Below are 20,719 nucleotides of genomic sequence, written 5' to 3' on the forward strand. Positions count from 1 at the left end.
ATAATAATTTAATATTTAATATTGGTATATGGTTACCCTTTGATAAAACCAATGAGGCCTTTTAGGTTTTGATCCAGTCTGTGAAATGACCCAAAAGTCATTTCTTGTAAATAAAATCATCCTACTGTACATAGTGTAAAGAACACTCTATGAAAATATTCTTGATATCTTTAATATTGACTGAGTAAGATCATGTTAAAGATTGAAATCAACGACTGAAAGTAAACTTTGTTGCTCCAAATTCTCATAATTTTAATATTAATATTAGCCTGGATTTCACAGAGAGGGTCACATATAGTCACTTTGACAAAAAGCATCTGCCATATGCATAGATGTAAATGTTTACATTGTTGGAGAATAAAATGAACTCGGGTGGAAGGTCAGAGAGGAATTTTCGAGGGGACAGATATGTTTGTGGAACCATCATCCTGCAGTGCATGAGACGCATACAAAAGTATGGAATGCAAAGACCATAGGGGGCAACAGAGGGGGGTTAAAAATGACCTCACAGTGTAACTGTGTTAAGGGCCGGGTATACTTTTTTTCCGCGTCCGCGTCCGGCTCGCGCGCGCACGCGTCCGCGCAGCTTTCCGGGTATAGTCCCCGCGGCTACACGCGGATGGCCGCGTTCGACACTATACGCAATACGAATGATTTCTTGTTCAAATTATTAGTCTAACAGGCTGTCAGGGCAGCACTGATTTGGTGACATTTAGAGTACATTAAAACATTAGGATAGGTGAAGAAAAGTAACTGATCCACCATTGCAAACACAGTTTAGAACAAACAACAAGACAACAAAGAACAGGAATCAAACAAACATGCTCCACAGCTTTCTGTTCTTGGAAGAAGTAAAAGTTAAAGAAGAAAAACGATAGTGTGTGTGCAAATGCTGTCTATTTCCTTTGTATAATTGTTTATAGTGGAGTGTCCTGTCTAAATATTTTCACGCGCATGCGCTGTCGTACGCGGACTGTACGCGCACTGTCCGCGCGGTCTCAAATTTTGGGCTGCACGCGGACGGTCCGCGCGGCCGTCCGCGCACCCTCCTGATGACGAAAATGACGTCATGCGGACGGCGCGCATACGCGGACGTCCCGAGTATGCTCAAGCCGAAAGTATAGGCCCTGTCCCAAATGGCGCACTTCATGTGGACTTTCGGTCTCGTGGCCTTAAATTGCGCGTGCTCGCTTAGTCCAAGAGTCCGTAGGGTGTCCCATCTGTCATTTTTACGCTTTGAAGTGTGCTCATCAGCGCCTCCTTTGCCCCCTTGATGCGGTCTTCAGCGAAGCCCGCACTGCAGCAGGCTTCGCGCATTTTACCAACCCAGAAGTCCTTGCGAAAGAGCAATCAGACCAATCAGACGACGGAAGGGAGGAGCTCACACTGACGGGCAACTTCTCTACCTATTTCCGGTGTGACGCTCGAGTCTGTCCCAAAATACGACTCCGTTGCACCCACGTGGACTCGCATTAAGGGTCCCTAAAGTCTGGACTACGTGATGTCATCAAAGTGTGGACTCTGAGGAGGACCACAAGTCCGGAGTGTGCCATTTGGGACAGGACCATACTAGGGACGTCCGCGTACGCGCGCCGTCCGCATGACGTCATTGTGGCCGCGGGGAGTATACTCGAAAAGCTGCGCGGACGCGTGCGCGCGCGAGCCGGACGCGGACGCGGAAAAAAAGTATACCGCGGCCTTAAAGGCAGATAAGAAGCAGCCCTGCTGTGGACCAAGCAGTTCCATAACATGATTATAACAAATGTCGGGATATTTTGAGTTCATGTATGAGTTTCAGGAATCTTTGGTTTAATGATCTTGAGAGACAATCGGTAATGTAACATGACGCTCACTACAAACATTTCTCATCAACATGCGCTATTAAAAAAGGCACATCGATTCTGCACATTGAGCGGCACATTGAGCGATTCAGTGTTCACAAATAAGCACAGATCCATATCCTATACTTAGTCTAGTAATAATATTACGATCTAATTTGAAAGAAGGATCCATCAAAGTTGAGTTAGCAGTTCACAGCGTACATTCACATTTAAAAATAAAGGTGCTTCATAATGACATTCATGACAGAAAAATAATTTTTGGCCATAAAAAACTTTTAACATAAAAAGCACCATTTAGTCAAATGGTTCTTCTTGTTAAATGGTTCTTTGATGATCCAAAAACGGTTCTTCTATTGCATCGCTGTGAAAAACCTTTTAAGCATTTTTAAGAGTATTGCACTTATTTAAAAAATGTACAAATCATAACTCTTGAGGAATATCTTGAGAGATTTATTGCGCAATACAATAACATATCATTCATTAGGGCAGAAGAGGTTATTCATTAATTCTTCCCACAAACTTCCTGCAGATTTTGTGTTTACAAAGCACGTTCATGAAGTCTACTTATATGTGGTTTTATGTCAATGACTATATCTGTTTGATCATTGACATAGACAAGCCAACCTAACATTAAGTTGTGATTTCCCAGACAGGGTTTATCCTAATCCCAGACTAAAATGCATATTTGAGTTGCCTTAAATTAAAAACGTCTTGCACTGACAGTGCCATTAATTTCTCAAGATGCACACCAGTATTGTTTTTTGTAAGGTGTGTTTGTAAAAACTACTTAAATGTTTTAATATAACTAAGGCCTAATCCTGAAATAATCTCTGCAGGAAAGTGTGTAACAAGTCTATAATTAATTAATTTAAACAAACTACCAGACATGCAAAAAATTCCCACAAATATTGTCTGAAACTAGTGCATAATCTATACAGATTTGCTATAAAAATCTACTGAGGTTAATGCTATTAATTGGGTAGAAAATGTATCTAAATGTGTTGTTTACGAGTTGTTAAATGACAGACAGCTGACAGAAAGAAAGGGGGAGAGAGAAAGAAACAGCTGATTCACTCCCTATTTTAAGTCACTGGTCTATGAACATTGATCAGTATAGATCAATGTAAATCTATGTGTTAATGCAATGCAAAATGACCTGTGACATGTACCGATGGCACAGATATGCACTGAAACACATCATATTTCAAGAGAACACTCCTAAATCAGCCAAAATTATACTGTTCACTATGAAAAAATCTGGAGGAGTTTGTTTTTACGGATGATGATTTTCAGAATTCCCAAGATTGCTGCTATTTGATGACGTGAAAGATTAGATTCTCTGTAAAAAAAAGTTTTGGCTATGATGTTAAAGAACAACACAACATTTTCATTAAAAATTATAGCCTAAAGCAAATGTATTTTTGTTCAGTGTCTTTATATAGCAGGGGTTTTCCAACTGTGGGTTGGGACCCACTTGTGGGTCATGCAAATTCGCTTGGCTTTTGCAGTGAATGACACAAAAACTATTCAGTCTAATTGATGACTGGCAATGAAAAAGATTTTGATATTTACAGTGGCAGGAACAAGTATGTAAACCTTTTGGATTGTCATGGTTTTTTGAATAAATTTGTCATAAAATGTGATCTGATCTACATCGAAGTCAAGGGTATTGACAAACATAATGTGTCTAAAAATATTTTCATGTCTTTATTAAGAACAACCAAAAAAATGATAGTGTTTGTGAAAAAAGAATGTGGATATTATGATGGGTCCTCCTAAAATAGATTGTACCTGTTTAAGTGAGTCATGAAATAAAAAGTTTGGGAACCCCTGCCTTATAGACACATATTATTAAGTAAAATCATTTGAATTGCCAAAGACAAAGCTGTCAGGTCAGTATTTTTATTGACAAAAAAGTATAGGACAGATGGAATGTGACAAGTATACTGTATTTTTTTAAAACTTTGAAAAGCATCACTATAGTGAAAGAAAAGACAAAAAAGTTGTCTATTTTATTTATTTATTTTATTTTTTATTAACACTTAGAACTGTCAGGAATTTACAAAAGCTGTCAGTAGGACGGTATCCTGTATTCTTCATCAAATCTTTTTCAATATTTCAATATAGAATATAGCCTTCCCTGGGAGTGTGAATTTTGGCTTAATCCTGACAATGAGTGGATTTTCAGTTTTTTTTAAGGTATAATTTCTAAAACAGGAATTTTTACTTGTATCTAAATCACAAATTTTGCCAGCAGTTCGAAAGTACTTTTGAGCAAACCTTTTTGATGATCGAAAGATTTACCCATGTCAGCTTATACCACTTCTCATGACATCACAATCAGCACCATCACTATCATTCAAATGACTAATGCATCACAAAATACATATCCCTGTATCCAGGGTGTCATGTGACCGGAAAACCTGACTCACAGCCAAATCACTCTTAGGACTGACTCATTTATACTGCAATCCACTGCTTAAACAGGGCCATATGACATGACACTAGATAATGTGCTTATTTTCTCAGCCTGTCTCAAGCTCTAATTAGCACTAATACTATTAATAATGCATGTGTTTATTCAAAAGATCTAAGTGTGGGGAGGGGAGAGGTTTGCTTCCAGCCTGGTGTCAGAGGCGGCCTTACCTATGTTTCACCCGTTTCAATTGAAACGGGCCCCACCCTCCAAGGGGGGCCCCAGCCCCGTCACCAGAATGCTTGAACGGGGGATATGATTCATGCACGGGGGAGCTCACACTGTCAGTGCCAGTGGGCGTTAGCAATCACATATCTTTCATTTTAAATCAATTAATTTCCGCTCTTTATTTTCTCTCGGACGTTCCTACGTGCTTACGATAGACGTCGGATTATATATGCAAATTAATGTATTTTATTTAATATACAATAAAACTGTAGAACTGCATTGTGTATTATAGGCCATTTAAATAATGTTTTTTAAAAGTCAATTCTTTCATTTTTATAAATCAATGAAGAATCGTTTACAGCAGCATCACATGATTCAAACTCTCAGAAAACGTGCACATGATCAGAGCTGTGCAGAGAGTTGCGCAATTGTGTCTCATTGTGTGGCGGCTAAAATACACTTGGAGAATAGAGCAATGAAAACAACGTCATATTCATTTTATCTGGAGTGAATGTTTAAGCGGCGTTCCCTTCCCGAAGTGCCCTTCAAGGGCGCAAAAACGCAGTTTTGAATTCGACCATGCTCTCTCTCATCAGGCTTGGTGCTGGTGCAGGAGCGATTCTAGGTTTTAAATATTAGGGTTTTTTAGGGGCTGATTTCAATTGGGTTTTTTTATAATATGATTGGATTTTATACTAACCTTAATGCAGTGTTTCATTGTATTAAAAATATGTGTATAACATCTGTGTGCATTTATTGCCTTTAATATATTTTGTGCATGACTGCATTTTCCTCTACGCAACATCCACACAATGTTCCATTAAATGAACATAATCACCAAGAACTTTAGATAAACAAGGGGCGATTTTTTTACAGTGGATAGGGAACCGTCTTGTTTTGCTCCCACATCACAGTATGTAAACTGTTTTTATTAACCTGATCTCACAAATTTCCATGGCATAGTCACGGAATTTTGTGCACATTTTTCCGTGGCATTCTCACGGATCTCCGCATTTTTCCGTGGCCCTGCTACGGACTGTCTTTTTCCATGGCATTCTCACGGATTGGTTTCTCAATGGTTTTGTCCTATTTTCTTACCATTTTCACTTCGGTTTAGGGTTAGATTTACATGAAATGACATCCCTACCCAAACCCAACTCTAACCGCAAAGCCAGGCGACAATTGTTTAAAGTTTAGAAAATATAAAAGAATAAATCAGAAAAAATAGTATAAACCAATAGTTAAAGTGACATACTAACGCAAACACCAAATCTAACCCTAAACCGAAGCGAAAATGGTTTGAAAATAGGAAAAAGCAGTTGAGTAACCAATCCGTGAGAATGCCACGGAAAAAGACAGTCCGTAGCAGGGCCACGGAAAAATGCGGAGATCCGTGAGAATCCCACGGAAAAATGAGCACAAAATTCCGTGACTATCCCATGGAACTTTGTGAGATCATGTTGGTTTTTATAATGTTGAACATATGCCGTCAGCTCTCGCACAGATTTCAATTGAGCACGAGGTGACAAAATCGCTGGACAAAGATGAACTTATCAGGGCATTCTCAGCACTCAATCACAGAAGGGTGGATTTCTAAAAAGGGCTCAGGTGAAATCTACGCCCGCTGCCGGGTGAGCTGTCAACGGTGCTGAAAAAACACGGGGCCTATCATTTTTTATAAGTTCGGTTCAACGTCAGTCAGACACTTTTTCTTCTTTACTTTTGTTAAATAATTCAAGTTGAGTGGATGTTTGAGCTGTTGTTTTTTAAGTCAGCCCAGAAAGCTGAAAATATACTGCGCAAATCAATTAAGCGGAGAAGTTAGCGTCCATGAAAGGGCAAGGCTTATTCCAACTATAATATAAATATATAGTTTTAATTAAATAAGGTTGGATCGTTTCTGTTGAGCTGCCTGTTCGTAAAGCTGAAAGTGCACGTAATAAAATAATATACCATTGATGCAAACCAACAGGAATCCTTGCTTTTTTGCTCTATTATGTTTATGTTTTATGTGGGTAGGGCACCTTATTAGTTATTGAAACGGGCCCCCAGATGCTTAAGGCCGCCTCTGCCTGGTGTATTTGTGCTGAAGGGGCACCCCAATACACTTCATCACTATAGATGAAGATATTGGTCAATTATTGCATCATTATATACATTAAATGAAATCACTGAGTGCATTTGCTTTTTCAGTTTAGTTAATTAAATTATGTCAGTCAGTCACCAGTAAAACAGTGCAGATCATGTTCACACAGAGGAAAACGCAGGTGGTGACGTTGTGTGTGTTCACAGCGGGTGAGAGCGCATGTGTGTGTGTTTGTATATGTTAAGGTAACACAGGAGGTATGTGTGTTTGCTTACTCAGCTCAGCAGGATAATGACTGCATTACTGCCTACAGCATTAAACTGGAGCCTTTTTTTAAAAGAATGCCTTTAAAAATAGAAAGACTTGCGTTTACCACCTATGGGGTCGTTTGCCTTCCACAACACAGGCCCATTACGGGATCCTAGCAATCCAGTTTGAAACAACAGCATCTGCCTTCCTCTTCACATACAACCTTTATGTATTGTCCTTGAGTTCTCCCACATTCTGTGTTCAGTGTGTCTCTTTATGGTGTTAAGCAGATGGTGGCAGACAATGGCCATGGTGTGTGTTCATGTCAACGTCATTGGATTGTCTCTGTTTATCTGGCTGTCTGGATCCAGAGGTAAACATGCAAAGCAGTTGGGCACAAGTAATATTTGGTGACAAGACGCTTCAACAGCCCACCTGCCCCAATTAAAGCTTTGAAGAAACAGGAGCAAATACACATACTGTACATCCGGTGCTGACAAATGCTGGTTTGTGTAAATTATGATAATTGTACAGTATGTGTATATATATATACAAAACTGTACCTTTTCTGTCAATGGGACTGTACCCTAAGTTTCCGTTTGATACCTTTACAGCAATACAAAACAGAATACAATTTTGGGTAGATTACCGTACCTTTAGGACTTACATTGTTAGAAAAAAGTCAAAATATGTACCCTAGCTGTCAGTGGGGCAGCACGCTTTAAGAAGGTAATTGTATGGACCATTAGGTACAGATATGTAAACATTTAGTACCAATATGTACTTTTGAGATACTAATATGTATTTTTGGGTACTAATAAGCTCTTTGGTCCCAAAATGTACGTCTGAGGTACTAAAATGAAATCCTTAGGTGCAAAGCTGTACTTTTGGAAAGGGTACAGCCCCAGTGACAGAAAAGGTACAGTTTTGCACCTTTATTTCTGAGAGTGTATATAAATATAAATTAATTATGGTGGGGTGATAAACAGATTTTAAACAATCTGATAAATCATCTATTTTGCAAATTCACTATGAAAACTGTTTCTTCATTTAGTTACTGTAACACTGACAAACTGCTAAACAAATTACCACCTACACACAGCATTGTTTAATGAACTTATTTAAAACTCTCCGGTAGAGGTCGCTGAAGAGCGCGTGAATTATTGCCTGGCATTCAGTGTTTGGTTTATCCTGCAGCGACTCTGAGTGGATAAAACATTACTTTAAATTGCGCACTTATGTTAAATAATAGAAATACTTGAAAGAAATAAAAGAATAGTGTAATTGATATTGTAAAAATATATGAATATTGTATACAGTTAGGCTACTACTGTTTTTTAAATAAAGTTATTTACTGTGATTTACAAAAATACATTCAAAAGTAAATAATGATAATAAAAATAAGAATTAAAATAATATTTTAAACAAGAAAATAATAGATGCAGGACAGTTTCTGTGATTTTGTTGGCTGAATTCAGTGTACGCAGTGATACAGTATAGCCCATACGCGGTCACACATTCACTACTGCACGTGATCTATAGTGAATCTGAATATTCATAACTTCATGAGGAAAATAGATTGTGTACATTTATCTTTTTAATGGGTAATTAATTACAGGGTGAAGGGTGTATAATAACCAATGAGTAGACGGACTTTAGGACCCAGTGTAACATTAAAGAGACTAAATCACATGATCCTTATTTTCAAAAAGAGGAAAAGCTGCAGGTCTAACTTACTGAACAAAATGACAACTATTCATTGAACAGTTATTTTTTAACGTTACAGTCACGCGCTTGTATAATGACGCCACGCGAAAGAGTTTTACTGCGTCTGGGTTTGATTTAAAGATGAATTCACACATTACTTTCGTTTTATTAGGCTTGTGTTATCTGCCAGTATTGTCTGTGCTGGTAAGTATCTGCTTCAGAGTTTGATGTCTGTAATCTTTACATAGTGTGAAAAGTTACACACAGGTAGGTCAGCTGTTATTAGACACAAATCCAAACAGTTTTAAACATTGTGATATTCACGAGTCTGGGGGACATGGCATGGGGAAAATCATTTTTTTAAAATAAAACGTTGTTTTTAGAATATTTCATCTGCTAGAAATTGCCTGTTGAGAACTACTTAAAAAAATTGTGTACACTCTAAAAAACAAACGGTGCTATATAGCACCAAAACAGTTGCTTTGGATCGTAACGATAGAAGAACCATTTTTAGTGCCATATAGCACCGGTGAAGAACCAGTGAAGCACCAGTGAAGCACCAATGAAGCACCTGTGTAGAACCATATAGTGCTATGTAGAACCATATGTGGTGCTATATGGCCCCTATATGGTTCTACACTGGTGCTTCACTGGTGCTTCACTGGTGCTTCACTGGTTCTTCACCGGTGCTATATGGCACTAAAATGGTTCTTCTATCGTTACGATCCAAAGCAATTGTTTTGGTGCTATATAGCACCGTTTGTTTTTTTAGAGTGTAGTAGACTACTAACAAGGTAATTAAAATTCATGTAAATCCATATGTGGTAAACCCTGACACCTACACTGTAAAAAAATACTTTTTCTCACATAGATTTCCTTATTCACATCATTAGATTTCCCTTGTATCATTTTACTTCTTAAGTAAATATATCTTGTTTAAAGAATGTTATATAATTGTACTTAAACTACAAATCCCAAAATTAACATACACAACTTCTCTATTTTAAGGCAGATTCACGCTCATTTTCTATTGATTATGAAAACAACTGCTTCCGAAAGGATGGAAAACCATTCCAGTACATCTCAGGAAGCATCCACTATTCCCGCATCCCTCGGGATTACTGGAAGGACAGGCTGCTTAAGATGTACATGACTGGACTCAATGCTGTCCAGGTGTAAGTGAAACTTTTCATCACATACTGTAAATAAACTTTTTTGTTAAATTTTACCAGTCATATATATCTTTTAATTCTTTTCCTGAAGATATGTGCCGTGGAATTTCCATGAGACCGTGCAGGGGGTGTTTAACTTTGCAGGAGACAGAGATCTGGAGTACTTCTTAAAGCTGGCAAACCAAACAGGGCTGTTAGTCATCTTGCGGCCAGGGCCGTACATCTGCGCAGAATGGGAAATGGTTGGTGTTATTTCCTGTTTTGAATGTTTGTGAAATCTGAGGTCTGTGTTTATCAGTATAATTTAAAGGGGACAGAGAATGAAAAACCATTTTTACCTTGTCTTTGTTGAATAATGGTAGTCTACCCACGTTCACAAACATACAAAAAGTGCTAAACATGCTAAACATCTCAGTCTCATAGAAATTCCTCTTTTAGAAATGTCAGCCAGAAAACGGCCCAATCTGAAAAACTGATGCTAATGACATCACAGGCATCTAACTGCCCCTCCACTTTAAAATAATTGGCTGCATTTTTTGAGGGGCAGCAAAGTCAGCCAATCAGTAATGAGATTGCAAGTTAAGCCAGTAGGGGGAGCCAAATAGGTGCGAAACCACTTGTTTAAAATCCCCCACCCTAATAGAGCTATCTGAGAGAGGTTTTTAGGAAGCTTCTAAGGCATTACAGACCCAAACAAAAAAATTTTTGTCTACATGTCACATCACAGAACAAGGATAAATACTCCGTTCAATCATTCTATGTCACCTTTAAAAAAATGTTTTGAACAATAATGTCATCCATTATTTTAGTCATTTATCAAAACACAGAATATGTTGTGCAGTTATGTTATTCAATATGTACTTTTGAATCCTTAAAGACAGGCATTCAATGATTGTTATTTATGTAGAGGTCTAAATTGTCCGTTTTGTGTCCAACAGGGTGGTTTGCCTGCCTGGTTGCTACAAAAACCGAACATTATCCTCCGTTCAGCTGACACAGGTACATGTTGTTCTGCATGAGACATGACATCACATCGGGTCGAGTGTGTTATTAATTGTAGTGTTTGTGTCTTTCAGAGTACTTGAAGTCAGTGAGTAGCTGGTTGTATGTCCTGCTCACTAAGATGAAACCGTGGCTTTATCAGAATGGGGGAAATATTATTAGTGTGCAGGTACAGTTAAGAATCTAATAATACTAAATTAACAGTTTATAAAAATAACCACACAACATCAGTCTTGATGTGTTTTTCCGCTACTTTTGATTGCCAGGATATAATCTGCCCTAATTATACACTGTAAAAAGTGAAAATTGGATTAACTTTAAGGAACACGCCCAGATTTTGGGAATTTAGCTTATTCACTGTATCCCCCATAGTTGGATAAGTCCATACATACATTTCGCATCTCCGTGCGTGCTGTAACTCTGTCTGACGCAGCCCCCGCTAGCTTAGCTTAGCACAAAGACTGGAAGTAAATGGCTTCAGCTAGCAAACTGCTCCCAATAAGTGACAAAATAACGCAAACATTTTCCTATTTATGTGTTGTGATTTGTATAGTTACACCGTGTACAAATAACAAGGTCATATGAGACACAGCCCCATCTTTTAACCGTATACATACTAGGAACTATATTCTCAGAAGGCGAAGCACTGCTACTTGGGCGGAGTGATTTGCACAACTCTGACCGAACTCTCTGCTCCTCACCAGGGGCTTCTCGGGTGCTGTGAGCAAATCACTCCGCCCAAGTAGCAGTGCTTCGCCTTCTGCGAATATAGTTCAAAATCTGGGCGTGTTCCTTTTAGAATTATTTCAATTGGTAACATCAAAAAAATTGAATTGTTTTCAATAAAAAATGTCTTTCTTTTATGTGAAAATTTTAAGTTTTTTTTTTTTATTGTTTAGTACCAAGGAGGATTAGGGCCAAGCTAAAATAAAAAAAAGAAACCATCTCGAGATTAAGTCATTATAATGCGAGATTTAATTAGTAGTTTTTCGAGAAAAAAAGTGTTAATTTATTTAGATTTTTTTCTCAAAAAACTACTAGTTAAATCTAGCATATATTACGACTTTATTATCGTTATATTGTGACTCTATGGTCAATATATTGCTACTTTTTCTCATTATATCACGACTTTACTCTCGATATTGCGACTTGATTTTCGTTATATTGCAAATTTTTATTTATTTTGACATTTTTTCTTGGAAAAGTGCTAGTTTCAGTGTAAACAATCAGCCGATGTTCGATAGTAGGAAAACATTTTTTAATCTGCTAATAATGATCGTACAGTAGGGCAATATATGGGTGCATCCCTAAAAATGACCATTAATTATAAACAATTGTACAGTAGAGAAACTAACTCTTGTATTTTGTAAAACTGAGAGCACGATACCAAATTAGTTTAGACAGGTGTACACTGTTTGTACATGAACAGTAATTTTGTGTATTTTGTGTTGGTCATGTAAACAGTGCTTAGGCAGAGAGTGCTCAAATCTATATTTTGTGTCACGGTGGATACCGTGTTCTGAGTTTGTATGTGTGATGATTGTTCTCACCTGGACTCATCTGTTAATTACCCATCATTTGTTACACCTGTTACTCATTTAGCCTGCCTATTTAAGCATTGTCTCTGGTCTTGTTTGTTGCTGGTTCATTGTCCTTGTTTGGCTGTCTTGGTTACACGTTTGTATTCCTGTTTTTGTTTTGACTTCCTGCCTGTCTTGCATTCTGTTTTGTGTTGATTTAATAAATCCCCTTTATTTGGTACTTGCATTTGCATCCTTTAAAACTACAGACGTGACAGAATGAACCAGCCACGTTTGGATGCAGCGAGTACCAAGGCTATCATGCTGTGGCTCAAACGTGACAAGGAACAACAGCAGGAGAGAGATGCCGAGAGGGAGCGTGCGGAACAAGCACTGGCCGCGCAATTGGAGGAGTTAACACGACAGATCCAAGCTCTAAAAAATCCCATCACTACACCCACACCGACAAAGCCAAGTGATCAACTGGAGTTGGAAATGCCTAGCCCTGAGAGTTATGCGGGTGAGCTAAACGGTTGCAAGAACTTTATTAATCAGTGTGCTATTTATCTGTCCAGGCAACCCAGGATGTTTGAGAGCGAGAACTCCAAAGTGGCATTTGTATTGGCTTTGCTCACCGGTCGAGCGGCATTTTGGGGAACTGCTATGTGGGATAACCAGCACCCATGCTGTGCCTCATTCCGGGCATTGTCGTTGGAGATGAGGCGAGTTTTTGATGCCATGGGATCTGAGTCGAAGACGACGAGGTCTCCCTGTAATTTTTTTGGGGGGAGTAGGAGTGAGTACCAGGCGCTACAGGCTGTCGAGCCAAGCCTGCATGAGGCCGTGCTCGATCCAGTCCCCGAGATGGCAGCCGCCGCCGTGCTCGATCCAGTCCCCGAGATGGCCGCCGCCGCCGTGCACGATCCAGTCCCCGAGATGGCCGCCGCCGCCGTGCACGATCCAGTCCCCGAGATGGCCGCCGCCGCCGTGCTCGATCCAGTCCCCGAGATGGCCGCCGCCGCCGTGCTCGATCCAGTCCCCGAGATGGCCGCCGCCGCCGTGCTCGATCCAGTCCCCGAGATGGCCGCCGCCGCCGTGCTCGATCCAGTCCCCGAGATGGCCGCCGCCGCCGTGCTCGATCCAGTCCCCGAGATGGCCGCCGCCGCCGTGCTCGATCCAGTCCCCGAGATGGCCGCCGCCGCCGTGCTCGATCCAGTCCCCGAGATGGCCGCCGCCGCCGTGCACGATCCAGTCCCCGAGATGGCCGCCGCCGCCGTGCTCGATCCAGTCCCCGAGATGGCCGCCGCCGTGCTCGATCCAGTCCCCGAGATGGCCGCCGTGCTCGATCCAGTCCCCGAGATGGCCGCCGCCATGCTCGATCCAGTCCCTGAGATGGTCGAATCGTCTGAGTCTGTTCACAAAATGGAAGTTCCGGTCCTGGCTGAAAGGTCCAAATCCGAGTTCCCTGAGCTTCCTGTTCTGACCAGGTTGGCTGAACCAGAGTTCCTTGAACTCCCTGTCCTGACCATAAGGCAGGTATTTGTATTTCCTGAGATTCCTGTAAAAGTCGAGATGGTCACCTCTGAGATTCCTGAATTCCCTATTCTCTCTGCCCTGTCCAAGATGGACAATCTCAAGATCTCTGAGCTTTCTGCCCTAACCAGGATGGCTGATCTCGAACTCTCTGCCTGGCCCAAGATGGCCGATGCTGAACTTTCTACCTTGTCTAAGGGAACCTATGTTGAAGTCTCTAACCTGGCTGTGAGGCCTTCTTTGTATCCTGTCTCCCTGTCTCTCTATCTACCCAGGTTCCTGCAGCTACTGGTACCATCCTGGTGTCCAGGTCCGCCTGGGTTCCTGTTGCCTTCAGTGCCTCCTTGGATGCCAGTGCGGCTCCCTGCTCTGTCGGCTCCGCCCTGGCTCCCTGCTCTGTCGGCTCCGCCCTGGCTCCCTGCTCTGTCGGCTCCGCCCTGGCTCCCGGCTCGGTCGGCTCCGCCTTGGCTTTCCAGGCCCTCCGTCCCTCCCCCAAATCCACCTCTGTTCCTCCACCCACCTGGACTCTTGGTTATTTCGCATGAAGTGTCTGGAAGCCACTTCTTAGAGGGGGGGTACTGTCACGGTGGATACCGTGTTCTGAGTTTGTATGTGTGATGATTGTTCTCACCTGGACTCATCTGTTAATTACCCATCATTTGTTACACCTGTTACTCATTTAGCCTGCCTATTTAAGCATTGTCTCTGGTCTTGTTTGTTGCTGGTTCATTGTCCTTGTTTGGCTGTCTTGGTTACACGTTTGTATTCCTGTTTTTGTTTTGACTTCCTGCCTGTCTTGCATTCTGTTTTGTGTTGATTTAATAAATCCCCTTTATTTGGTACTTGCATTTGCATCCTTTAAAACTACAGACGTGACAATTTTGTACATGTATTCTCTCTCTCTTAGGTAGAGAATGAATACGGCAGCTACTTTGCTTGTGATTATAACTACATGCGATACCTTCACACTCTCTTCCGTCTGTTCCTGGGGGAAGACGTTGTCCTCTTCACTACAGATGGAAACACAGACAAAGAGATGAAATGTGGTACACTCGACGGCCTCTATGCAACTATAGACTTTGGCACAGGTAATGCCATCAGCAGTCAAAAATGCTGCAGTGGACAGTATCATTTATAGGGGCCATGGCATGAAAATCTGACTTTTTCCATGTTTTAGTGCTATAATTGGGTTCCCAGTGCTTTCATCAACCTAGAAAATGTGAAAAAGATCAACCCAGTAACTTAGTTTTGATAAACCATTCTCTACAAGCATGTGAAAAAATAGGTCATTGAAATTTGGCTCTCTTTTTGATGTCATAAGGAGATCTTATTATAATAATACCGCCCCTTAATCTGCACTATCCAACCACAGCACTGCCATTTAGTGCAGAGAGAAAGAGAAAATAATTAACAACACAACTGAGTTTGAATTGCATCAAGCCACCATCATTGTGATCAGTGTTTGCACTTTATCAGCTCATTTGCATTTTAAAGGACACACCCAAAACAGCACATTTTTGCACACACCTACAAAATGCAAATTTTAACATGCCAAATAAATTATCTATATGGTATTTTGAGCTAAAACTTCACATATGTGCTCTGGGGACACCAAAAAAGTATTTGACATCTTAAAAAATTATTGTTACATGTCCCCTTTAAAGACATTGTGACTAGATTTATGTTCGTCTGATGCACATTCAGCCTTTGTACATTGTTAGTCATTAAGTTCATAAGATTCATTTAACTGGGGCCTGGAGTGATAGATGAACCATCAAGACCAATAGTTTGACCAGACTTATAATTACAGTTTTCTATTTAATCATAACAACACCCAACAATGCCAGTATGCTACTGTTTGTTGAAAATGATGGAAACAACGTGCTCACAGCTACAGTAACTTGACTTAATAATATTTCTATCTCTTTTTACATAACCTCCATTCACATTGCATTTATGATTAGTCACAAAATAGAACAACAAAACAAAGATGAATTAAACAACATACATGTCTTAACAATTTTCTTAATAATGAACAAGTAAGGAATAATTCGAAATTATTCGAAATAAAGGCATTCGATTATTTTCGAAAAATCCCATGACCAATAAATTTTTTTCTTCAGTATTTATGTATTAGTTTCTCTTTTTAATTATTTAATTTAATATTGCACACAAACATATATTTATGCTTTATTTGTTTAAATGAAATAAATCCTTTTTTTAAGTTAAACTTGGCGTAGTAATATTTAACTGTGATGTGGTCGACAGACCTGGAACTACTTTATAGGTGTGCATTTACTAAAAAATAATGCACATTTGTCAACCAATCAGAATGAAGCACTCTACAGCCCGTGGAATAATAATTATTATAGTATAAAATATATAGTATAATAAAATAAAAACAAACTTGTAATGATTGTGTAAGAAAACCATAATACAAAAAAATTATTTTAAAAAATCTGTATATCAGTTGTCAGACACTTAAAAAAACACACACAATCTGTGTTGAATATACTCTAAAAACAAACGGTGCTATATAGCACCAAAAGTGGTTCTTTGCTCGTAATCATAGAAGAACCGTTTTTAGTGCCATATAGCACCGGTGAAGCACCAGTGAAGCACCTGTGTAGAACCATAAAGTGCTATGTAGAACCATATGTGGTGCTATATGGCCCCTATTTGGTTCTACACAGGTGCTTCACCGGTGCTATATGGCACTAAAAACGGTTCTTCTATGATTACGAGCAAAGAACCACTTTTGGTGCTATATAGAACCGTTTGTTTTTACTGATTTTACCTGTGTCTTTTTATGGCTATAGTATTGTGAAGTCCACATATTCAATCTCTCTTACCTCTTAGACACCAATATCACTACAGCCTTTAATCGACAGAGAACATTTGAACCCAAAGGTCCACTGGTAAGAAATATCGTAAACATGCCATACTGTGAGCATTTTATTTACTTGCTTAAATTGTTTTATATTCCCCAATCGAAAGATTTTAATGAATGTTTTATTATATATTTCAGGTGAATTCTGAGTTTTATACAGGTTGGTTGGATCACTGGGGAGAAAGCCATGCTTATGTTGAGACTGAGAAAGTCAGTAAAATGCTGGGAGAAATGTTGGCTATGGGTGCCAGTGTCAACATGTATGTAATATTTTCCATAGCATAATTCATGACATCCTATAAGATATGTTTGTGCTTAAACTCAGCATATCACATTGTTTTGAATTGTATTTCAATTGTGTAAATAAATAATAAATACCAAAAGTTTCTTTCTAATCTCAGGTACATGTTTGAGGGAGGAACCAACTTTGGCTACTGGAATGGTATATTTGCTATATCTGTCCATATCTGTCATAATTATTTAGTGCTGAAGTCAGTTCAATTTGTGACTAATTTTATCATTCATAGGAGCCGATTATGATACCAAATTCCAGTCTGTGGTCACCAGTTATGATTATAATGCACCATTATCAGAAGCAGGAGATCCCACGGACAAACTGCTTGCCATAAGAGACGTTATTACAGTTGTAAGAATGACAGTACTCTCATAATGTACACTAATACTGTGCGCAAAGCTTTATACATTACATAAACAATACCAATTTAGGACTTTTATATACAGTAAGACATTTTTTACCTTTTTTTTTGTTTCTTAGTTTCGTGATATTCCAGTTGGTCCCATGCCACCAGCCACCCCAAAGCTAGCTTACAGCTTTGTGACACTACAAAAGGTATGCATATTTCACATAGTAAATGCCCTGTTTATTTGCACGGTTTCCTATACAAATGTTCCTGTAGCTCATTTGGAAAGCATTGTGTTAGTGTTTTGGATAAAAGCGTTTGCTAAATGCATATGTGTAAACCATCATACTGTACAGCGAATGTTTTTATGAATCTTATTTTTTTTAAAGGTTGCCAACATTAGCAGCCTGTTGGACACATTGTGTCCTCAAGGTCCAGTACGATCTCAATATCCGTTGACGTTTGAAGAAATTAAACAGGTGTGATGCTTAATAATACCCGAGTTTGATCATAAATGGCTTTGAATAAATGATTTTGGCTGAGAAAGTGGTCTTGGATCAGTGGTTAAAATCAGGTCTGTGTTTACCTCTATGTAGTACTATGGCTTCGTGCTTTATCGGACGACACTACCGCAGAACGTTCCTGAACCGACTCCGCTCATCTCGCCGGTCAATGGCATCCGTGACCGTGCATATGTCTCTGTGAATGGGGTGAGCAGATCACTTGTTAAGGTCAAACAATGTATTTGTTCTCAACTCACCATGGCCATTCAAAAACTGTAACAAAGCAGATATCAAAAACACCACTTCAGTTTTTCAAATCAAATAATTTTATTTACATTTATTCACTTAACAAACCCACCAATCATACTAACATGATCAACAAAAGACTAGCTAGATTTGTTCAGACTGCAACTGATATTGTCTGTAAGCACGCAGGTGTATCAGGGGTTCCTGGAGAGGGACACCACATTGGTGATGAATGTTACTGGACGACAAGGAGATCAGTTGGAGATTCTTGTGGAGAACATGGGCAGGGTGAATTTTGGCAGCAATATCAATGATAATAAGGCAAGTGATGGCATTGTTTGGAATAGGCTTAAATTCAAATAAACATAGAAGAAATATTAATTACGCATCATATCTGGCTCATTTTTTTCAGGGTCTCCTCGGCAACCTTATCCTGGGAAATGATGTGCTCACTGATTGGTTAATCTACCCACTTGACATTGATACTGCAGTAGCCAATGGTTGGCTACATGCAGATCACTCCGAAGTTCGACCAGGTCCAAAGATGGAAGCAGGAGATGGACCAATGATCTACTCGGGAACCTTGAAGACTACAGGCCTAGCATGGGACACTTATGTAAAACTTAATGGATGGACTAAAGTAAGCTTGTGGATTGCAATGTATCTGTAAATGATATTACTGTATTAATAATTCATATAATAGTTTATAGGACAAAGTGAATGAGCAGTGTTTGAAAGCTAAAGGCCTCAGAAGGCTGTCGTCAAATGCTACCCAGTCCGTGAAAACCCCACAAAAGTTATGTTTTTAATTTTTTAAATAAAATCATCCTGTATAATATAAAGAACATTTTCTGAGAATATAACCTTGATATCTTTAAGGCCATGTTAAAAACAATGTTTAGGAAACCAAATGTGTTACTGCTTTGCAGAATAAAGATTTCAGATGTAGCATTTGTTCAGTAGTAGTAGCTTTTTAGTTTCAGATCCAACCCTAAGAAGCACATAATTTTTGTCATGGACATATTTTGTTTATCATACATGACAATGATATTTCACTCTTTTTGTTTTTTAGGGTCAGGTATGGGTAAACGGTGTAAATCTGGGAAGGTACTGGCCCCAGAAGGGTCCCCAGCAGACGCTATATGTCCCTGGACCTTTTCTTAGTGCCACTCAACCAAACAACATCACAGTATTGGAGCTGGAAAGAGCACCATCACACGGCAGGATTCTGTTTATGGACAGACCTCAGCTCAACAACACTGTAAAGAAGACGTGAACATATACACTAAACATGCATTGGAAAGCCTTATTCGCTCTTTAACTCAAAGAATGTATACATTATCTGCATAAACTAATATTTAGCTTGGTTTAGTGATCTGTTGATGGCTCAGGAAATGTTAAAAATGCAGCTTATTTTAATATGAAATAAATATAGGAAACAAAGAACATGGTGTTTATTAAAGTTTATCTGCTTGAAATAGGAATAATATTGATATCATAGCATTACGATGTATGATATAAGTGAAATGCATTATATCCGCTGGGAGACAATTAAAATTGGTCAAATTGAAACCGTTATGATCCCTGTCTAACTGAAGAGACTTTGGGCCATCCTTTAAGACCTTCCCAAAAAATGCAGCCTTAAAAGCATCCTTCTTTACAGTGTTGCCAAGTTCTGCTGAAAACTAAGCAGGAGCACCATTGACTTTCATAGTAGGAGAAACAAATACTATGGAAGTTAATCATGTTTAAAACCTTTTTTTACAGAAAATACATTTATTCAGGTCTGTAACAACTTGAAGGTCAGTAAATGATCACAAAATTTCATTTTTGGGTGAACTATCCCTTAAGGCATGATGATCTTATATATTAAATCAGACTGTGTTTATAATTACTTACATACAGTGATTTTTAGGAAGGAACTGTGATTAATGCATAAAAGTTAATGTAAAATGTGTATTTTAGGTAAGGGAGTGGCATATTTTGAGTAATTGCATTTGATCATTGGACTAGTATTAATTGGCTATTTGGCTGGTTTTGTTACAGAGGCCTGGCAAAACTGCTTCTTTTATTGAGCCACAGAGGATAAAACAAATTAATCCTTTACAGCATACGGTATCCCAAAATGTTTTGCACGTCTGTAATGGCTAGATATTTTTTAAAAAAACATTTAAAACCTTTGTTAATAAATGTGTATTTTGCAGAAAAAGTTATTGTCACTGTTATAGTATTATAAATGATATTTGTATTAAAGCAACACTAAAGAGTTATTGCTCTTTGCTCCCCCTACAGGTTAGAAGCATAATTGTTCATTAGCACTGTCGTAAAGGCTGCGTCCGAAAACTCTAAATTGCTGCCTTCTGAGGCAGCTTTCCAAGGCATCAAGGCATATCCGAATTCAATGTTTGGTTTACTTCCTGTCTCCTGAGATACCTATGCGTGGACGTACATTAAGAATGTGATTGGTCGAGTCCGGTCGAGTTCGAAAAAATAAAATGGCGGCCAAGGACGCGACTGGACCACCAATTTAGTGTAAATAAAGGTATATTTTCACATTTCACACCTTTTAATTGCATTTCTAGCGAGAAATTAGTATTGTAGTTTTCAAATATGTGATTAGTTATCACAAATGCGCTCTCTGTTTAAATTTCAAACACGCTGCCTTAGAAGTGTGTCCGAAAGTCT

At 39.1% G+C, this 20,719-nt stretch overlaps 1 protein-coding gene across 1 annotated transcript; it reads left to right on the top strand.

Moving 5' to 3' along the window:
- Window positions 1–8,508: 8,508 nt before the first annotated feature.
- glb1l (galactosidase, beta 1-like) lies at window positions 8,509–20,245 on the top strand. Its single transcript, XM_065249070.2, has 16 exons — window positions 8,509–8,731; window positions 9,536–9,702; window positions 9,791–9,941; window positions 10,638–10,698; window positions 10,776–10,870; window positions 14,662–14,842; window positions 16,614–16,672; window positions 16,783–16,904; window positions 17,046–17,086; window positions 17,172–17,290; window positions 17,420–17,494; window positions 17,675–17,764; window positions 17,882–17,995; window positions 18,224–18,355; window positions 18,447–18,674; window positions 19,107–20,245. The coding sequence occupies exons 1-16, from the start codon at window positions 8,669–8,671 to the stop codon at window positions 19,308–19,310; spliced, it is 1,902 nt and encodes a 633-aa protein (XP_065105142.1). The 5' UTR covers window positions 8,509–8,668; the 3' UTR covers window positions 19,311–20,245.
- Window positions 20,246–20,719: the final 474 nt, after the last annotated feature.

Source organism: Paramisgurnus dabryanus, chromosome 15, assembly GCF_030506205.2.
Source record: "Paramisgurnus dabryanus chromosome 15, PD_genome_1.1, whole genome shotgun sequence".
Taxonomy (NCBI): Eukaryota; Metazoa; Chordata; class Actinopteri; order Cypriniformes; family Cobitidae; genus Paramisgurnus; species Paramisgurnus dabryanus.

Bases quoted from the DNA above. Each gene is read 5' to 3' on its own strand.
- glb1l (XM_065249070.2), top strand. From the start codon at position 8,669: ATGAATTCACACATTACTTTCGTTTTATTAGGCTTGTGTTATCTGCCA. The intron at 9,942-10,637 runs GTTGGTGTTATT...TGTGTCCAACAG, and splicing joins TCTGCGCAGAATGGGAAATG to GGTGGTTTGCCTGCCTGGTT. The intron at 18,675-19,106 runs GTAAGCTTGTGG...TTTGTTTTTTAG, and splicing joins AACTTAATGGATGGACTAAA to GGTCAGGTATGGGTAAACGG.